The sequence below is a fragment of the Eubalaena glacialis genome, chromosome 10 (assembly GCF_028564815.1).
Source record: "Eubalaena glacialis isolate mEubGla1 chromosome 10, mEubGla1.1.hap2.+ XY, whole genome shotgun sequence".
Classification (NCBI taxonomy): Eukaryota; Metazoa; Chordata; class Mammalia; order Artiodactyla; family Balaenidae; genus Eubalaena; species Eubalaena glacialis.
In genome coordinates, this window is record NC_083725.1 from 72,953,653 (window position 1) to 72,972,838 (window position 19,186).

A 19,186-nucleotide genomic window follows, 5' to 3' on the forward strand; every position below is an offset into this window, starting at 1 on the left:
TTGGTCTGTTCATATTTTCTATTTCTTCCTGGTTCAGTCTCGGCAGGTTGTGCATTTCTAAGAATCTGTCCATTTCTTCCAGGTTGTCCATTTTATTGGCATAGAGTTGCTTGTAGTAATCTCTCATGATCGTTTGTATTTCTGCAGTGTCAGTGGTTACTTCTCCTTTTTCATTTCTAATTCTATTAATTTGAGTCTTCTCCCTTTTTCTCTTGATGAGTCTGGCTAATGGTTTATCAATTTTGTTTATCTTCTCAAAGAACCAGCTTTTAGTTTCATTGATTTTTGCTATTGTTGCCTTCATTTCTTTTTCATTTATTTCTGATCTGATCTTTATGATTTCTTTCCTTCTGCTAGCTTTGGGGTTTTTTTGTTCTTCTTTCTCTAATTGCTTAAGGTACAAGGTTAGGTTGTTTATTCGAGATGTTTCCTGTTTCTTGATGTAGGCTTGTATTGCTATAAACTTCCCTCTTAGAACTGCTTTTGCTGCATCCCATAGGTTTTGGATCGTCGTGTCTCCATTGTCATTTGTTTCTAGGTATTTTTTGATTTCCCCTTTGATTTCTTCAGTGATCACTTCGTTATTAAGTAGTGTATTGTGTAGCCTCCACGTGTTTGTATTTTTTACAGATCTTTTCCTGTAATTGATATCTAGTCTCATAGCATTGTGGTCGGAAAAGATACTTGATACGATTTCAATTTTCTTAAATTTACCAAGGCTTGATTTGTGACCCAAGATATGATCTATCCTGGAGAATGTTCCATGAGCACTTGAGAAAAATGTGTATTCTGTTGTTTTTGGGTGGAATGTCCTATAAATATCCATTAAGTCCATCTTGTTTAATGTATCATTTAAAGCTTGTGTTTCCTTATTTATTTTCATTTTGGATGATCTGTCCATTGGTGAAAGTGGGGTGTTAAAGTCCCCTACTATGATTGTGTTACTGTCGATTTCCCCTTTTATGGCTGTTAGTATTTGCCTTATGTATTGAGGTGCTCCTATGTTGGGTGCATAAATATTTACAATTGTTATACCTTCCTCTTGGATCGATCCCTTGATCATTATATAGTGTCCTTCTTTGTCTCTTGTAATAGTCTTTATTTTGAAGTCTATTTTGTCTGATATGAGAATTGCTACTCCAGCTTTCTTTTGATTTCCATTTGCATGGAATATCTTTTTCCATCCCCTCACTTTCAGTCTGTATGTGTCTCTAGGTCTGAAGTGGGTCTCTTGTAGACAGCATATATATGGGTCTTGTTTTTGTATCCATTCAGCCAGTCTGTGTCTTTTGGTGGGAGCATTTAATCCATTTACATTTAAGGTAATTATCGATATGTATGTTCCTATTCCCATTTTCTTAAATGTTTTGGGTTTGTTATTGTAGGTGTTTTCCTTCTCTTGTGTTTCTTGCCTAGAGAAGTTCCTTTAGCATTTGTTGTAAAGCTGGTTTGGTGGTGCTGAACTCTCTCAGCTTTTGGTTGTCTGTAAAGGTTTTAATTTCTCCATCAAATGTGAATGAGATCCTTGCTGGGTAGAGTAATCTTGGTTGTAGGTTCTTCTCCTTCATCACTTTAAGTATATCCTGCCACTCCCTTCTGGCTTGCAGAGTTTCTGCTGAAAGATCAGCTGTTAACCTTATGGGGATGCCCTTGTGTGTTATTTGTTGTTTTTCCCTTGCTGCTTTTAATATGTTTTCTTTATATTTAATTTTTGATAGTTTGATTAATATGTGTCTTGGTGTGTTTCTCCTTGGATTTATCCTGTATGGGACTCTCTGTGCTTCCAGGACTTGATTAACTATTTCCTTTCCCATATTAGGGAAGTTTTCAACTATAATCTCTTCAAATATTTTCTCAGTCCCTTTCTTTTTCTCTTCTTCTTCTGGGACCCCTATAATTCGAATGTTGGTGCGTTTAATGTTGTCCCAGAGGTCTCTGAGACTGTCCTCAGTTCTTTTCATTCTTTTTTCTTTATTCTGCTCTGCAGTAGTTATTTCCACCATTTTATCTTCCAGGTCACTTATCCGTTCTTCTGCCTCAGTTATTCTGCTATTGATCCCATCTAGAGTATTTTTAATTTCATTTATTGTGCTTTTCATCGTTGCTTGGTTCCTCTTTAGTTCTTCTACATCCTTGTTAAATGTTTCTTGCATTTTGTCTATTCTATTTCCAAGATTTTGGATCATCCTTACTATCATTATTCTGAATTCTTTTTCAGGTAGACTACCTATTTCCTCTTCATTTGTTAGGTCTGGTGTGTTTTGACCCTGCTCCTTCATCTGCTGTGTGTTTTTCTGTCTTCTCATTTTGCTTATCTTACTGTGTTTGGGGTCTCCTTTTCACAGGCTACAGGTTCGTAGTTCCCGTTGTTTTTGGTATCTGTCCCCAGTGGCTAAGGTTGGTTCAGTGGGTTGTGTAGGTTTCCTGGTGGAGGGAACTAGTGCCTGTGTTCTGGTGGATGAGGCTGGATGTTGTCTTTCTGGTGGGCTCGTCCACGTCTGGTGGTGTGTTTTGGGGTGTCTGTGGCCTTATTATGATTTTAGGCAGCCTCTCTGTTAATGGATGGGGCTGTGTTCCTGTCTTGCTAGTTGTTTGGCATAGGGTATCCAGCACTGTAGCTTGCTGGTCGTTGAGTGAAGCTGGGTCTTGATGGTGAGATGGAGATCTCTGAGAGATTTTCGCTGTTTGGTATTACGTGGAGCTGGGAGGTCTCCTGTGGACCAGTGTCCTGAAGTTGGCTCTCCCACCTCAGAGGCACAGCCCTGATGCCTGGCTGGAGCACCAAGAGCCTTTCATCCACACGGCTCAGAATAAAAGGGAGAAAAAATGGAAAGAAAGAAAGAAAGAGGATAAAATAAAGTAAAATAAAGCAGTTATAATAAAAAATAAGAAAAAAATTAAGAATAAATTTATTAAGAAAAATTTTTTTTAATTTTTAAAAATAGATTTATTAATTTTTTATACTAAAAATAAGAAAAAATTATTTAAAAATTTATTAAGAAAAAAATTTTTTTAATTTTTTAAAATAAATATGAAAAACTTATTAAAAAATTTTTTTTAATTTTTTAAAAATAGAAAATAAGGAAAAAATTATTAAAAAAACATTTATTAGGGAAAAAAAAATTTTTTTAAGCAAGAAAAAAAAAAAAAACGGACGGACCTAACCCTAGGACTAAGGGTGAGAGCAAAGCTATACAGACAAAATCTCACCCAGAAGCATACACATATACACTCACAAAAAAAGGAAAAGGGGAAAAATTAATACATCCTGCTCCCAAAGTCCACCTCCTAAATTTGGGATGATTCGTTGTCTATTCAGGTATTCAACAGATGCAGGCACATCAAGTTGTTTGTGGAGCTTTAATCCGCTGCTTCTGAGGCTACTGGGAGAGATTTCCCTTTCTCTTCTTTGTTCGTACAGCTCCCGGGGTTCAGCTTTGGATTTGGACCCGCCTCTGCATGTAGGTCGCCTGAGGGCGTCTGTTCCCCGCCCAGACAGAACGGGGTTAAAGGAGCAGCTGATTCGGGGGCTCTGGCTCAGTCAGGCTGGGGGGAGGGAGCGGTACGGAGGAGGCGGGGCGAGCCTGCGGCGGCAGAAGCCGGCGTGACGTTGCAGCAGCCTGAGGCGCGCTGTGCGCTCTCCCGGGGAAGTTGTCCCCAGATTACGGGAGCCTGGCCGTGGCAGGCTGCACAGGCTCCCGGGAGGGGCGGTGTGGAGAATGACCTGTGCTCGCCCACAGGCTTTTTGGTGGCGGCAGCAGCAGCCTTAGCATCTCATGCCCGTCTCTGGGGTCCGCGCTGATAGCCGCGGCTCGCGCCCGTCTCTGGAGTTCAAGTGGCGCTCTGAATCCCCTCTCCTTGCACGCCGCGAAACAAAGAGGCAAGAAAAAGTCGCTTGCCTCTTCGGCAGCTGCAGACTTTTTCTCGGGCACCCTCCCGGCTAGGTGTGGTGCGCTAGCCCCTTCAGGCTGTGTTCACGCCGCCAACCCCAGTCCTCTCCCTGGGATCCGACCGAAGCCCGCGCCTCAGCTCCCAGCCCCCGCCCGCCCCGGCGGCTGAGCAGACAAGCCTCTCGGGCTGGTGAGTGCTGGTCGGCACCGCTCCTCTGTGCGGGAATCTCCGCTTTGCCCTCCGCACCACTGTGGCTGCGCTCTCCTCCGTGGCTCTGAAGCTTCCCCCCTCTGCTACCCGCAGTCTCTGCCCACGAAGGGGCTTCCTAGTGTGTGGAAACCTTTCCTCCTTCACAGCTCCCTCCCACTGGTGCAGGTCCCGTCCCTATTCTTTTGTCTCTGTTATTTCTTTTTTCTTTTGCCCTACCCAAGTACGTGGGGATTTTCTTGCCTTTTGGGAGGTCTGACGTCTTCTGCCAGCGTTCAGTGGGTGTTCTGTGGGAGCAGTTCCACGTGTAGATGTATTTCTCATGTATCTGTGGGGAGGAAGGTGATCTCTGCGTCTTACTCTTCCGCCATCTTGCCCCTCCCCTGCTTCTTTTAAAGTGACCTTCATTCTATAATTTTTATTTTTCTCTTCTGTTACTTTTAAGCTCTGCCAAATTATATTTTAAACATTTTCTTTATAAAATATAAAATACAGAAAAATAAATAAAACTAATATTTTAAAAAAGCAAACGTGTATATAATCACACTCAGATTAGGAAATTGAATTTTCCCAGTAAACTAAATTCCCCTCAATCATCCCTCCCAAATCACAGCCTCTCTCTTCAAGGAGTAAACATCATCTTGACTTTTTTTTTTTTTAAACATGTTTTTTTTTTAAATTAATAGCTACTTTATTTATTTATTTATTTTTAGCTGTGTTGGGTCTTCGTTTGCTGCGAGGGCTTTCTCTAGTTGCGGCAAGCGGGGGCCACTCTTCATCGTGGTGCGGGGGCCACTCTTCATCGTGGTGCGCGGGCCTCTCACTATCGCGGCCCCTCCCGTTGCGGGGCACAGGCTCCAGACGCGCAGGCTCAGCAGTTGTGGCTCACGGGCCCAGTTGCTCCGCGGCATGTGGGATCTTCCCAGACCAGGGCTCGAACCCGTGTCCCCTGCATTAGCAGGCAGATTCTCAACCACTGCGCCACCAGGGAAGCCCCTCATCTTGACTTTTATAGCAGTAATTTATGTGTTTTCCTTTACAGTGAACCATAATACATGTAATCATAAACAATATACTTGAAGTTTGCTTGATTTTGAATTTTATATACAGGGAATCATACTTTATGTATTCTTTTGTGTTATGATTTTCTTTTTGCTTAGTGTTATGATTGTAAGAGTCACCCGGTTGTTTCATGCGGCTGTTTTTATTCATTTTTATTGCTGTAAAAGATTCCAGTGAATGACCATATGATAAACTATTGCTATCCTGAAACAAATAGACTGCCAGATATTTCTGTGGCAAAAATAGGTTTATTCGGGATTAGCAGAGAATTGTAATTTGGGGGCTGTAACCATGATGAGCCATGTGCAAGTCTCCACGTGGCAAGGAAAGGAGAATGCGTTCATAGAGAGGAAAAGGAAGCTGGAAGGGCTACAGTAAACTAAGAGTCCATGGCTTTTCACTGGCTAAGTCCTTGCCAGCAAAGTCCTTCTTCCAGTTGGGCTCTGCTATCTTTGCAGGGTGTGAGAGCTCCCTCTTCTGGTCTCCCAACTCTATTTAATTGAGGTTTCTGTTTATTAGTTCTCCTCTACTATAGAACCATTCTATTGTTGGTGGACTTTTGGGTTGTTTTCATTTTTTTTCTTTAATGATCAGTGCTGCTATGAGTATTTTAATGCATGAATTGTGAGACGTGTACACATTTATCTAGGGTAAATAATTGAGTGGAATTGTTATATCATGGGGAAAATCCCCAAGGATTGTATCAATTTATTCTACCACTGGCAGTGTGTAAGAGTTCCTGTTGCACTCTATTCTTGTCAATTTTGTCAGACTCAATTTTTAAAATTTTAGCCAGTCGGGTGTGGTTTTAGCATATGGTTGTGTAGGACTGAATTTATTTCTTCCTTGAACTTTGTAGAAATTTCTGGTGAAGCTATATCTCCTTTTGTGGAGAGTTTTTTGACTTCTCACTCAATTTTTAAATAATTATATATTTATGTAGGTTTTCTCTTACTGAGTAATTTTGGTAAGTGATATTATTCCTGTGATTTTATCCATTTCAGCTGAATTTTAAAACTTACTGGCAAGTGTCTAGTATTATTATATTATTATCTGCTTAATTTCTAAATCATCTCTAGTGTTTAGATAGCTAGTCATGTTTCATTAATTATTATTTTATTTCTTCTACTTTTGTTGTTTATTTTACCATTATTTTTCTAAATTCTTGAGTTGGATGCTTAGCTCATAAATATTTCCTTCTTTTCCAACAGGCTTCAGGTTATGATTTTACTTCAAATCACTGCATTAACTTCACCAGACAAGTTTTGATATTATCTGTAGTGTTTTCTTATTTTGAGTCTAAAATATTTAACTTCCCTTATGATTTTTTCTTCAATCCATGGATTATTCTAAAGTTTACTCCTTAATTTTCAAACGTAAGAGGGGTTTCTTATTATCTTTTTATATTTAATCTCTAGCACTGTAGTTTGAGAACATACTATGCATGATTTCAATTTTTAAAAATTTGTTGACATTTGTTTCATGGCCCATATATAGTCAGTTTTTATGTGTTCCAAAGTGTGCTTAAAAAGAATATGAAGAGTTGTGGGTTGCAGTATTTTGTATCAGTTAAGATCGTTAATTCTGTTGTTGAAATCATCTGGTATTTTTAGTGATTTTTTTTCCAGATAATTCTATTATTGTGAAAAATATGTTAAAATCTCTGTTATAATTACAGATTTGTGTATTTCACTTTGTAGTTCTGTTAGTTTTTATTTTCTATATTTTGAGACTTTTATTAGCGACTGCAAATTTAGAATGATTATGTTTCCTGATGAATTCTTGATAACCTTTTATGTCTTATAATGCTTTTAACCCTAAGGTTTATTTTGTGTGATATTTATGTACCTTGTGTCATAATTAGTGATATTGTTGCTCCACCACATTAATGTGTATTCTATGTGGGCAGTAACTGAAAAATATGTTTATATACTCAGCACTTATATAGGCACTCAAATGTTGAATGGCTAGATAATCAGAAGGTGAAAATTAAAATTAGTTGGTAGGGGGGATCATTGGGTCCAAAAGGTTGAGTTTAACATACTTCATCAGTTCATGGTATTATGTATATATTTTTTTAATTTATTTTTTTATTGAAATATAGTTGATTTGCAGTGTATTAATTTCTGCAGTACAGCAAAGTGACTCAGTTATACAAATATATGCATTCCTTTTTGTGTTCTTTTCCATTATGATTTATCCCAGGATACTGAATATAGTTCCCTGTGCTATACAGTAGGACGTTGTTGTTTATCCATTCTATATGTAATAGTTTGCATATACTAACCCAGAACTCCCAGTCCATCCCTCTCCCACCCTCCCTCCCCCTTGGCAACCACAAGTCTGTTCTCTATGTCTGTGAGTATGTTTCTAATTTGTAGATAGGTTAATTCGTGCCATATTTTAGATTCTGCACATAAGTGATATCATATGGTACTTGTCTTTCTCTTTCTGACTTACTTCACTTAGTATGACAATCTCTAGGTCCATCTGTGTTGCTTCAAATGGCATTATTTCATTCTCTTTTATGGCTGAGTAGTATTCCATTGTGTATATATACCACATCTTCTTTATCCATTCATCTGTCGATGGACATTTAGATTGCTTCCATGTCTTGGCTATTGTAAATAGTGCTGCTGTGAACATAGGGGTGCATGTATCTTTTTGAATTATAGTTTCGTCTGGATATATGCCCAGGCATGGGATTGCTGGATCATATGGTAATTCTATTTTTAGTTTTCTGAGGACCCTCTCTACTGTTTTCCATAGTAGCTCACCAATTTACACTCCTAAACCAACAGCGTAGGAGGCTTCCCTTTTCTCCACACTCTCTTCAGCATTTGTTATTTGTAGAGTTTCTAATGATGGCCATTCTGACTAGTATGAAGTGGAACCTCACTGTAGTTTTGATTTGCATTTCTCTAATAATTAGCCATGATGAGCATCTTTTCATGTGCCTATTGGCCATCTATATGTCTTCTTTGGACAGATGTCTATTTAGGTCTTCTGCCCATTTTTCGATTGGGTTGTTTATTTTTTTGTTGTTGAGTTGTATGAGCTGTTGGTATATTTTGGAAATTAAGCCCTTGTTGGTTACATCATTTGGAAATATTTTCTCCCATTCCATAGGTTGTCTTTTCATTTTTTTATGGTTTCCTTTGCTGTGCAAGAGCTTGTAAGTTTGATTAGGTCCCATTTGTTTATTTTTGTTTTTATTTCTATTGCCTTGGGAGATTGACCTGAGAAAACATTGGTACAATTTACGTCAGAGAATGTTTTGCCTATGATCTCTTCTAGGAGTTTTATGGTGTCTTTTATATATTTAAGTCTTTAAGCTATTTTGAGTCTATCTTTGTGCATGGTGTGAGGATATGTTCTAACTTCATTGATTCACATACAGCTGTCCAACTTTCCCAGCACCACTTGCTGAAAAGACCATCTTTTTCTCATTTTATATTCTTGCCCCCTTTGTCGAAGATTAATTGGCTGTAGGTGTGTGGGTTTATTTCTGGGCTCTCTATTCTGTTCCATGGATCCAGTTCATGGTATTAGATTGTCTTTGGTTTATGCAAGGGCCTTCTATCAACTATTGGTTGGTTGATTAGTTGGTTAATTTATATCCATTAACTATGTCCCCTTCTCACCTATAGGCAACTTACCTAATGTGTTTGAAATATGCCATAGAACTATAGGTACCTTATAAAAGGTGCAATGTTATTTTTAGATGTATGAATTTTTTGCATAAATGGCATGGTGCCATTTATATACCTTACCTTTTTTTCCCTTAAAATACACAGGACATTTAAGAAAATATATTAAAAAAATTTCTTTTTCATATTATTTTTCATTGTGCTTTATCACAGGATACTGAATATAGTTCCCTGTGCTATACAGTAGTACCTTGTTGTTTATCCATTCTATATATAATAGTTTGCACCTGCTAGTCCCAAACTCCCAATCCAACCGTCCCCCACCTCCCCTCCCCCTTGGCAACCAAAGACTGTTCTCCGTGTCTGTGAGTCTGTTTCTGTTTTGTAGATAAGTTCATTTGTGTCATATTTTAGATTCCACATATAAGTGATATCATATGGTATTTGTCTTTCTCTTTCTGGCTTACTTCACTTAGTATGATAATCTCTAGGTCCAACCATGTTGCTGCAAATGGCAATATTTCATTCTTTTTTATGGCCGAATAATACTCCATTGTATATATGTACCACATCTTCTTTATCCATTCCTCTGTCGATGGGCATTTAGGTTGTTTCCATGTCTTAGTTATTGTATATCTTGCCTTTTAACACTCAATACCATATTTCTAAAATCTACTTATGTTGCTACATTTTTAATCCTATCCAAGGATTCAGTTGCTTCATAGTTTTCCTTAGTGTGCTTCCACATCTTATTTATTCCCTGGACCATAATTATGAATTTGTAATTCATGATATAGGAAGGGATATATTCAACCCATAAATATCTAGAAATAATGAATATCATACTTATATTCCTTGACTTTACCCTATTTGTGCTCATTTTTTAAGCTTCTGGAGTTATCCCACACTCCCAGCTCACAGATCTCTTGTGTGCATGCTCTCTGTCATGGGATAAAGTTCATTTTATCTTTAGTCTCTCTTCCCTGCAGGTTGGAACACTGTGGTTTGACCGCTCTCTGTTGTCAGGATCTCTCTTCTACTCTTAGCAGCGACCAAAAACTGATAAAAATAAGCCTGACCCTGAATAACTTAGAGTGTGAAGGAATTATGAAGTTATGTGAAGTCTTGAGGTCTCCTGAATGTAAACTACAGGTTCTAGGGTAAGTCTTCATTGGCTTCTCAGCGGAAAAGTTTCCTGGAATGAGGCATTTGGGGAGCCGCTTGTTAATGGCAAGACTCAGCATCAACCTGATTGTGGATCCTTGGGTGTTTTCCAGGCCTTTATTTGTTTTTCTCCCATAGAACACTGAATTTCAAGAGATGTACTGTAGCATAGTAAAGAGCCGAGAACTCTAGAGCCAGATTACGAGAGTTTGAACTCTGGCCCTGCCACTTACTAGATATTTGAACTTGCACTAGTCTCTAGTCTCTCTGTGTTTTGGTTTCCATATCTGTAAAATGGGTGGAATGATAATATATACCCATAGCATTGTTGTGAGAATGGATCACCTGAGTCCATATAGGCAGTATTTAGAACAGTGGCTAGCATATAATAAACAATTAAAAAAAAAAGGGGGGGGTGGTGCAGAAATTCCCTGGTGGTCCAGTGGTTAGGACTCTGTGCTTCTACTGCAGGGGACCCGGGTTCGATCCCGCAAGCCACGCAGCACGGCCAAAAAAACCCCCCCCCAAAACAAAAACAAAAACAACAAACATATGTGTTGGCTGTTTTCATAATCATGATGAGTAGAAGTACTTTGCTTGAATAGGAAAAGGCTCTTGGCAGATCCTTTAAAATGTAATCTATTTTCTCTTTCTCTTTTATACTCCATTTTCCTTCAACTGCTGTATTTCCCTCAGTGTATCCCTGTTTCCTTTCCCACTACCCAGCCATGTTAATATTCTCTCTCTACTCACAGGTTTTTTTTCCCCCCTGAAAATAATTCTCCAGAGAAAGTAAAGGGCTGTGGGAAAATTGAGAGGTGTTTTTGTGGCAAGAAGAGGTGTTCCCTTGTCTTCTCAGGTTGTGCAAAGAGGCATTTGATGAGGAAGCCCAGAAGCTGCTGGAAGCTGTGGGGAGTAGCAATCCATGCCTAGTCATTAAGCAGGACTGTAATGATCATGAGAAAGAAGATGGTTCCTGGTGGCAGTGTTTCTGATTTGAAGAACCTGATGTTCCTTAACAAAGTAAAATAAAGACCTCGGAGTGACAAGGCCCAGGGCTCTTAGCTTTAGATACTTCATGCCCAGATATACTGCATGTGATGTCTGTCAGATATAGTTTAGTCACTTACCTGTAAAATGTCTGTTCTACTTCACACGGGAGCTAAGAGGCTAAAATAAAATGGAAAACACGAAGCTCTGTGAAAGGTGTAACATGTTAAATGAATGTAGAGTTTAAGAATTCCGAAGTGAGAAGCTTAGAAATGAGACTAGAGAATGGGACCAGGGAAGATTATGCTAAAGCACCTTGTTTTCCTTTCTCTCCGTTCCTGCCGCCATGGCTCTCTGCACAGCCTCGCCATCTGAGGCATGTATTACTGAATGCTTCTCCGTGTGTGTTCTTGGGACCATTCAGGTCAAAATCACTTGGGCGTTTTCTTAAAATGCAGATTTCTGAGCCCCATACCAGACTTACTGATTCAGAATATCTGGGTGAGGTCCTAGAAACTGGCATTTTTAATAATTTCCCAGGCAATTCTTCGGTACATTAATATTTAAAAATCAATAGAAATGGGAGTCCACTTCTGCAGTGAATATTTTCTGTAGCCTATTGTGAAGATAAAAGGCAATATAAAGATTATTGGGGTTAGAGCTAAAACCAGATTCCTCCCTTTGGCAGAAACTCGGCACAATAAAATCTTCTGTGGAAGAATGTTTTGGTTATTCATTGCCATGTAACAAACCATCCCAAAACATAGCGGCTTAAAACAATAACCACTTTGTTATATCTCATCACTGGATGAATTAGAATCCAGAAAGGGCTCAGCTCAGCATTTCTTATGCTCCACATGGCATCACCTGGAGTCCCTTGGTGGTATTCAACTGACAGCCAGGTTGCTCTAGAAGCCTGAAGAGGACTTCAATCACATGCCTGGTGCCTTGGAGAGGATGCATGGCTGGCAGGCTGGGTTGGGCTGGGCCCCTCTTCCCTCCAGCCTTAGGGCCTCTCCAACAGGGAAGATGGAATACTTTGATGGAGGTTCAGGGCTTGAAGAGGTCAAGTGGAAGTTGCCAATTCTCTTAAAAGCTAGGCCTAGAACTGGCATAAAGTCACTTCTCTCTTACTCCATTGATCAAAACAGTCCAGGCCAGCCCAGGTTAAAGGGCAGTCACTTGTTGATGGGAATAGTGTCAGAGAATTTATGGTATTCTTTAGTCCACCACAAACTCTTATTCATTTTTTCCTCCCTGTCTGTAGGAGATAAGAAAGTCTCTTAGCTGGTATAATAGCTCCTGAGTCAATGTAGCAGGGGTGGAGACAAGAGTGAACCATGGCAGTTAGAAGGGGCAGATGGCAATCAGGTGAGAATTTACAAGTAATGTTACTGGAACTGACAGCCACACAGAACAGTGATACGGCTGACATTTGGCAGAGATGATACCTAGAGAAGGGTCAGTATGAGGTTAACTCCCAGCGATGACAGTCCTGCTGGCTAGAGAAAGCTAACCTTGGGCTGTTGTAACAAACACAGAAAAGAAAGTATGCATCAGAGAAGTGGCATTCCCTTCACAGGGCAGCCCTGAGCTGCAGTGAGCATCTTATCCTTCATAAACAACAGGATTCCCAAGCTGCCCAAATAAAACTGCAACCAAGGAGTTGATAAATGCTTCTTCTTCTTTTTTTTTTTTTTTTTTTTTCCTTTTGGCTGCTCACACAGCTTGCAGGATCTTAGTTCCCTGACCAGGGTTGGACCAGGGATTGAACTCCGGCCCATGGCAGTGAAAGCGCCAAGTCCTAACCACTGGACTGCCAGGGAATTCCCAATACATGCTTCTTATCAAGGGGATTTCTAACAAATCTTCAGATAAAGGAAAATTCTTTTGCTTTTTAAACTAAATTTCAGAGCATTACAGAGGAAGGTAACTTTTCTATTTCATTTTATAAGGTTAGAAAAACTTCGATAATAGAACTTACAAAGATAAATTTACAATTGAATGTCACTTATGAATATATATGTAAAGATCAAATATATTTGAAAATTAATTCTAACAGTTAAAATATACCATGATTCTTATGATTTATAACAGAAGTACAAGAGAGGACAAGTATTAGTTGACTGATGGAGAAAGACCAAATAACCACCTTAATATATTATACGTTGAAAAGGCATTTAATAAAATTTAGTCTTTTTGGTCAGGTACTTCCATAACATAAGGACTGTTTACCCTGCCTAACAATATACTAGAAGCAATGCCACTTACATTTTGAAAACATGCCTGGTATCACTGCTATCATGTAACCCGTGGCCAGGATTAGGGTGAGGCAAGTGAGGCACTTATTCTCAGGGTTGTGCAAGTTCAGGGTCAGACACTGTCTTTATTTAAATTTTTAATATTTGGTTATCATGGATATTTTTGCACTAATTTTGATTTTTAAAAATATTCCCTAAAATATTATTTATCTTGATTACTGAATTTTTTTGGCATCTCCTCAAATTTGTGCATCAGGCAAACCACTCCCCTCATCCTAAACAGAGCTCTGTGTTAGGGATGGTTTGCAATTTTATCAATAAATAGTGTAGTTAAGGAGTCAAATAGGATAGTCAAAGAATCAAATAGGGTGGTCAAAACAAATGTTGGATTTGTTGATTCTTTACATTTTGTCTGTTTTCATTTTATAAATTTATTTTGTAAATTCTTATTTTATCATTTATGTTATCTTTGAATTTTTGTCAGTATGCTAACTTCTTAAGTTAGATTCTGATTGACTTCCAACCTTTTCTTTTATTACAAGCATTAAGACTATAAATTCCCTTCTATTTACATTTTAGCCAAATTCCCATGCTTGACCATGGAGTCTTTTTTGTTTATTGAAGTACAGTTGATTTACAACATTATATAAGTTTCAAGTGTACAACATAGTGATTCACTATTTTTAAAGGTTATACTTCATTTATAGTTATTATAAAATATTGGCTATATTGTTGTACAATATATCCTTGTAGCTTATTTATTTTATACATAGTAGTTTGTACGTCTTAATTCCCTGCCCCTATATTGCCCCTCCCCTCTTCTCTCTCTCTCCACTGATAACCACTACTTTGTTCTCTGTATCTTTGAGTCTCTTTCTTTTTAGTTATATTCACTAGTTTTATTTTTTAGATTCTACGTATAAGTGATATCATACAGTATTTGTCTTTCTCTCTCTGACTTTTTTCACTAAGCATAATACCCTCCAAGTCCATCCAGTATATGGAATATTTTCATTAGCATTCATGTCCAAATATTTTGATTTACATGAATTTTTTTTTTCTGTGACCCACATGTCACATAGAAGTGTGCTTGTACATTTCCAAACTTAGGCATTTTTTTTTTAACATCTTTATTGGAGTATAATTGCTTTACAATGGTGTGTTAGTTTCTGCTTTATAACAAAGTGAATATATATACATATACATATTTCCCATATTTCCTCCCTCTTGTGTCTCCTTCCCATCCTCCCTATCCCATCCCTCTAGGTGGTCACAAAGCACCGAGCTGATCTCCCCATGCTATGCAGCTGCTTCCCACTAGGTAGCTATTTTACATTTGGTAGTGCATATATGTCCATGCCACTCTCTCACTTCGTCCCAGCTTACCCTTCCCCCTCCCCGTGTCCTCAAGTCCATTCTTTACATCTGCGTCTTTATTCCTGTCCTGCCCCTAGGTTCTCCCTGACCTTTTTTTTTTTTTTTTTTTAGATTCCATATATATGTGTTAACATACGGTATTTGTTTTTCACTTTCTGACTTACTTCACTCTGTATGACAGACTCTAGGTCCATCCACCTCACTACAAATAACTCAAATTCGTTTCTTTTCATGGCTGAGTAATATTCCATTGTATATATGTGCCACATCTTCTTTATCCATTCATCCGATGATGGACACTTAGGTTGCTTCCATGTCCTGGCTATTGTAAATAGAGCTGCAGTGAACATTGTGGTACATGACTCTTTTTGAATTATGGTTTTCTCAGGGTATATGCCCAGTAGTATATGCCCAGTAGTGGGATTGCTGGGTCGTATGGTAGTTCTATTTTTAGTTTTTTAAGGAACCTCCATATTGTTCTCCATAGTGGCTGTATTAATTTACATTCCCACCAACAGTGCAAGAGGGTTCCCTTTTCCCTACACCCTCTCCAGCATTTCTTGTTTGTAGATTTTTTGATGATGGCCATTTTGACTGGTGTGAGGTGATACCTCATTGTAGTTTTGATTTGCATTTCTCTAATGATTAGTGATGTTGAGCATCCTTTCATGTGTTTGTTGGCTATCTGTATATCTTCTTTGGAGAAATGTCTATTTAGGTCTTCTGCCCATTTTTGGATTGGGTTGTTTGTTTTCTTTATATTGAGTTGCATGAGAGGCATTTTTAAAGTTACCTTTTTGTTATTGTTTTTAACCTAATAGAGTTCAGATAATGTGAAAATGATTTTTGAAATTAGTTAAGATATAATTCATGGCCTAGTATATAATCAATTTTCTATGTGTGCTTGAAAAGAATATGTATTTTCCCATGACTGAGTGTGTGCACATGTGTATATATCCATTAAATCAAGCTTTTTAATTATGCAGTTCAAATCATCTTGTACTAATTTTTGTTGCTCAATCTATAAATTATTGAGAACATTTTCTTTAAATCTTTTAATATGATGGAAAAGTTTTCTTTTTTTCTTATAGTTCTTTAAAATTTTCCTTTAGATATTTTGAGGCTCTGGTATTGGGTAAATGTGGTAGAAGTATGTCACAGGCAGCTTTGAGCTCACATGCTTTCAGCTTAGCAACCAAGGGGAAAAGATCTCTTTTATTCCCCTGCTTTAGTTTAAAATGTCTTCCAAAGACTCTAATTGGTCCATTGTGGATCCAGTGATGCAGTTAAATAATTTTTGAGGATTTCAAATCATGGCTCTTTCTAAATCATGGCCCTTTGGTTATACAAATGCAAAATGAACTCTTGTCAAAGAATATTATCAATTCATTAGTAAGGGAACCAGTGAGATGCAGGTTTACAAAGCATTTGACGAACAAGTGTTTATATATCCATCATGAATAGCATTTAAAAATTTTTTTATTTTATTTTGGAGTATAGTTGATTTACAATGTTGTGTTAATTTCAGGTGTATAGCAAAGTGATTCAATTATAAATATACATATATCTATTCTTTTTCAGATTCTTTTCCCATATAGGTTATTACAGAGTATTGAATAGAGTTTCCTGTGCTATTACAGTAGGTCCTCTTTGATTATCTATTTTATATACAGTAGTGTATATATGTTAATCCTAACCTACTTTATCCCTCCCCTCCACCTTTCCCCTTTGGTAACCATAAGTTTGTTTGCGAAGCCTGTGAGTCTGTTTCTATTTTGTAAATAAGTTCATTTGTATCAATTTTTTTTTAGATTCCACATATAAGTGATATCATATGATATTTGTCTGACTTACTTCACTTAGTATGATAATCTCTAGGTCCATCTATGTTGCTGCAAATGGCATTATTTCATTCTTTTTATGACTGAGTAATATTCCATTGTATATATGTACCACATCTTCTTTATCTGTTCATCTGTTGATGGACATTTAGATTGCTTCCATGTCTTGGCTATTGTGAATAGTGCTGCACTGAACATTGGAATGCAAGTATCTTTTTGAAGTATAGTTTTCTCTGGATATATGCCCAGGAGTGGGATTGCAGGATCATATAGTAACTCTGTTTTTAGTTTTTTAAGGAACCTCCATTCTGTTCTCCATAGTGGCTGTACCAATTTACATTCCCACCAACAGTGTAGGAGGGTTCCCTTTTCTCCACACTCTCTCCAGCATTTGTTTGTAGAATGAAAGGCATTTTTTTTTAAAGTTCGAATAACATTGTAAGGTAAATACAAAACTGATTAATGTCCTACAAGGCAATAAATGATAAACTTTGGGATTATCTTTTCCATCACAGAGGAAATTTGCACTGATCGAGGACAAGAATTATTTGCATTGCTATCAGGTCTCTGTAAGATAATCTTTACCCTTACAAAGTTGTGAATCTTCTGATCAATAGAATTGAGAGTCAGAGAACTGTTAAAACATAAGCAGAGGCAAATCAAAAATTTTAAGAGTTTATTTAAACAAAAACTAAATAGGCTTCCCCGGTGGCACAGTGGTTGGGAATCTGCCTGCCAATGCAGGGGACACGGGTTCGAGCCCTGGTCTGGGAGGATCCCACGTGCCGTGGAGCAACTAGGCCCATGAGCCACAGTTGCTGAGCCTGCACGTCTGGAGCCTGTGTTCCGCAACAAGAGAGGCCGCGATGGTGGGAGGCCCGCGCACCGCGATGAAGAGTGGCCCCCGCTTGCCGCAGCTGGAGAAAGCCCTCGCACAGAAGCGAGGACCCAACACAGCCATAAATTAATTAATTAATTAATTTAAAAAAAAAAAAAAAAACCTAGATAGGGCAGTGCCAAACCAGAAATGGTTAGGAGCACTCCACGGGACAGGAGCTAAGGGTAAGGCTTTTATAGAGAAGAGGCAGATGCAAAACTGGAAAATTATTTGATTGGCTAAAGCTTAAGCATTTTCCTTATCTGGAAAAGCCTAGTTGGCTGTGATTGGTTGTCCTTAGGTTTCGATTTCTTAACCTTGAGGCATGTATAGGTTTATGTTTTGGTTTGTTTAGTAGGCTGCTAAGGTATTAGAACCACCTCAGTCTATTGGCCTCCTTGTTTAACTAATCTGACATAAAGATACACACCCCTAGAAAATCAGATAATCCCCAGTCTGCTAGACAGTGCCTAGAACTACAGTGAAAGGACACTCAGTAATACCAGTAATACCTTTTGCCTATTTTTAAGTTTTGGATGATTTTTCTTAACAATGGTCACCTCTTAGAACAGTGGATCTCAACTCTGGTTGGTGATTTGGCCACCAAGGGGACATTTTTGGTTGTCACAAGTGAGGGTTGCTCCTGGCATCAAGTTGTGTTCCACACCTCAAGTGAATCTGAGATCAAAGGATTTGGGATTTAGTCCTGTTACTATCAGTTACAAGTTCTGTGATGTTGGCGGATATTTAGTATTTTCACACTTCGAGTTATCTCTAAACTGAAGGCTAAAAAAATATTTATGTCTCACTAACATTCTTTATTCTTAGCTGGGGAGAAAATGAACTTTGGGTTGAAGGAGGAGGGAGAAGGTCTGAAGGACAACCATCTATACCCTACTGTGATACTGTGATTTATAATAAAATAAATTTTAGTCTTTTTCTACAGTTCCTGGCTCACGGCTCCCAAAACCCTTAGAATTTCCTCATTGATAAGAGCAATGGGAGCATCTTTTGTTCTAATATTTCATCTTTTGTCCTCAGTTTCTGAAATAGCTTCAGAGCCATACAGGTGAAAAAGGTAATCCATAACAACCCCTTTCAACCACACCTGAGTTGTTTCTGAGGTGACAGTTGGAAACCCCTTATGGATGATGGAGCTCGTTGCCAGGGGAACCAACCAATTAAAGGGTTGGAACTTTCAGTCATACCTCCTGTAATCAGGGATGAGGGGGTAGGTGTAGATGTTGAATCAATCACCAATGGCCAGTGATTTAATCAATCATGCCTATATAATGGAGCCTCCGTAAAAACCCAAAAGGGAGGGATCTGGAGAACTTCCAGGTAACCAGAATGCATCCACCTGCCAGGCCTCAAACTCCTTGGGGACAGAAGCTCTTGCTGTGCAGGACCTAGCCCTATGTATCTCTTCATCTGGCTCTTCATTTGTATTCCTTACTGTCATTTGTAATAAACCAGTAATCTAGTAAGTAAACTACTTTACTGAGTTCCGTGAGCCACTGTAGCAAATTAACTGAACCTCAGGAAGGGGTCTTGAGGTCCTTGGGTTTATAGCCAGTTGGTCAAACACACAGGTAGCAACCTGGACTTATGACTGGCATCTGATGTGGGGGCAGTCTTGTGGGACTGAGCCTTTAACCTATTGGATCTGATGCTATCTCCAGGTAGATAGTGTCAGAATTGAGTTAAATTTGTGGGACACCAGGTCATTGTCTGAGGCAAATGGAGTTAATTGCTTCATGGTGTAGGAAAAAAACACATATCATACCTTGTATCATCAGTACACTTAAGAGTGAAAGAGAAAATTATAATGGAAAACTAGGTTGAAAAGATTTCTCTTTCTAGTCT

The 19,186-nt window shown here is 38.4% G+C and overlaps 1 protein-coding gene across 1 annotated transcript in view; it reads left to right on the plus strand.

Moving 5' to 3' along the window:
- NLRP14 (NLR family pyrin domain containing 14) overlaps nucleotides 1–10,969 on the plus strand; it is a 40,952-nt gene extending 29,983 nt beyond the window's left edge. Inside the window, 2 exon segments of the mRNA XM_061203727.1 lie at nucleotides 9,800–9,970; nucleotides 10,834–10,969. Coding sequence (XP_061059710.1) covers nucleotides 9,800–9,970; nucleotides 10,834–10,969 — 307 coding nt within the window.
- Nucleotides 10,970–19,186: the final 8,217 nt, after the last annotated feature.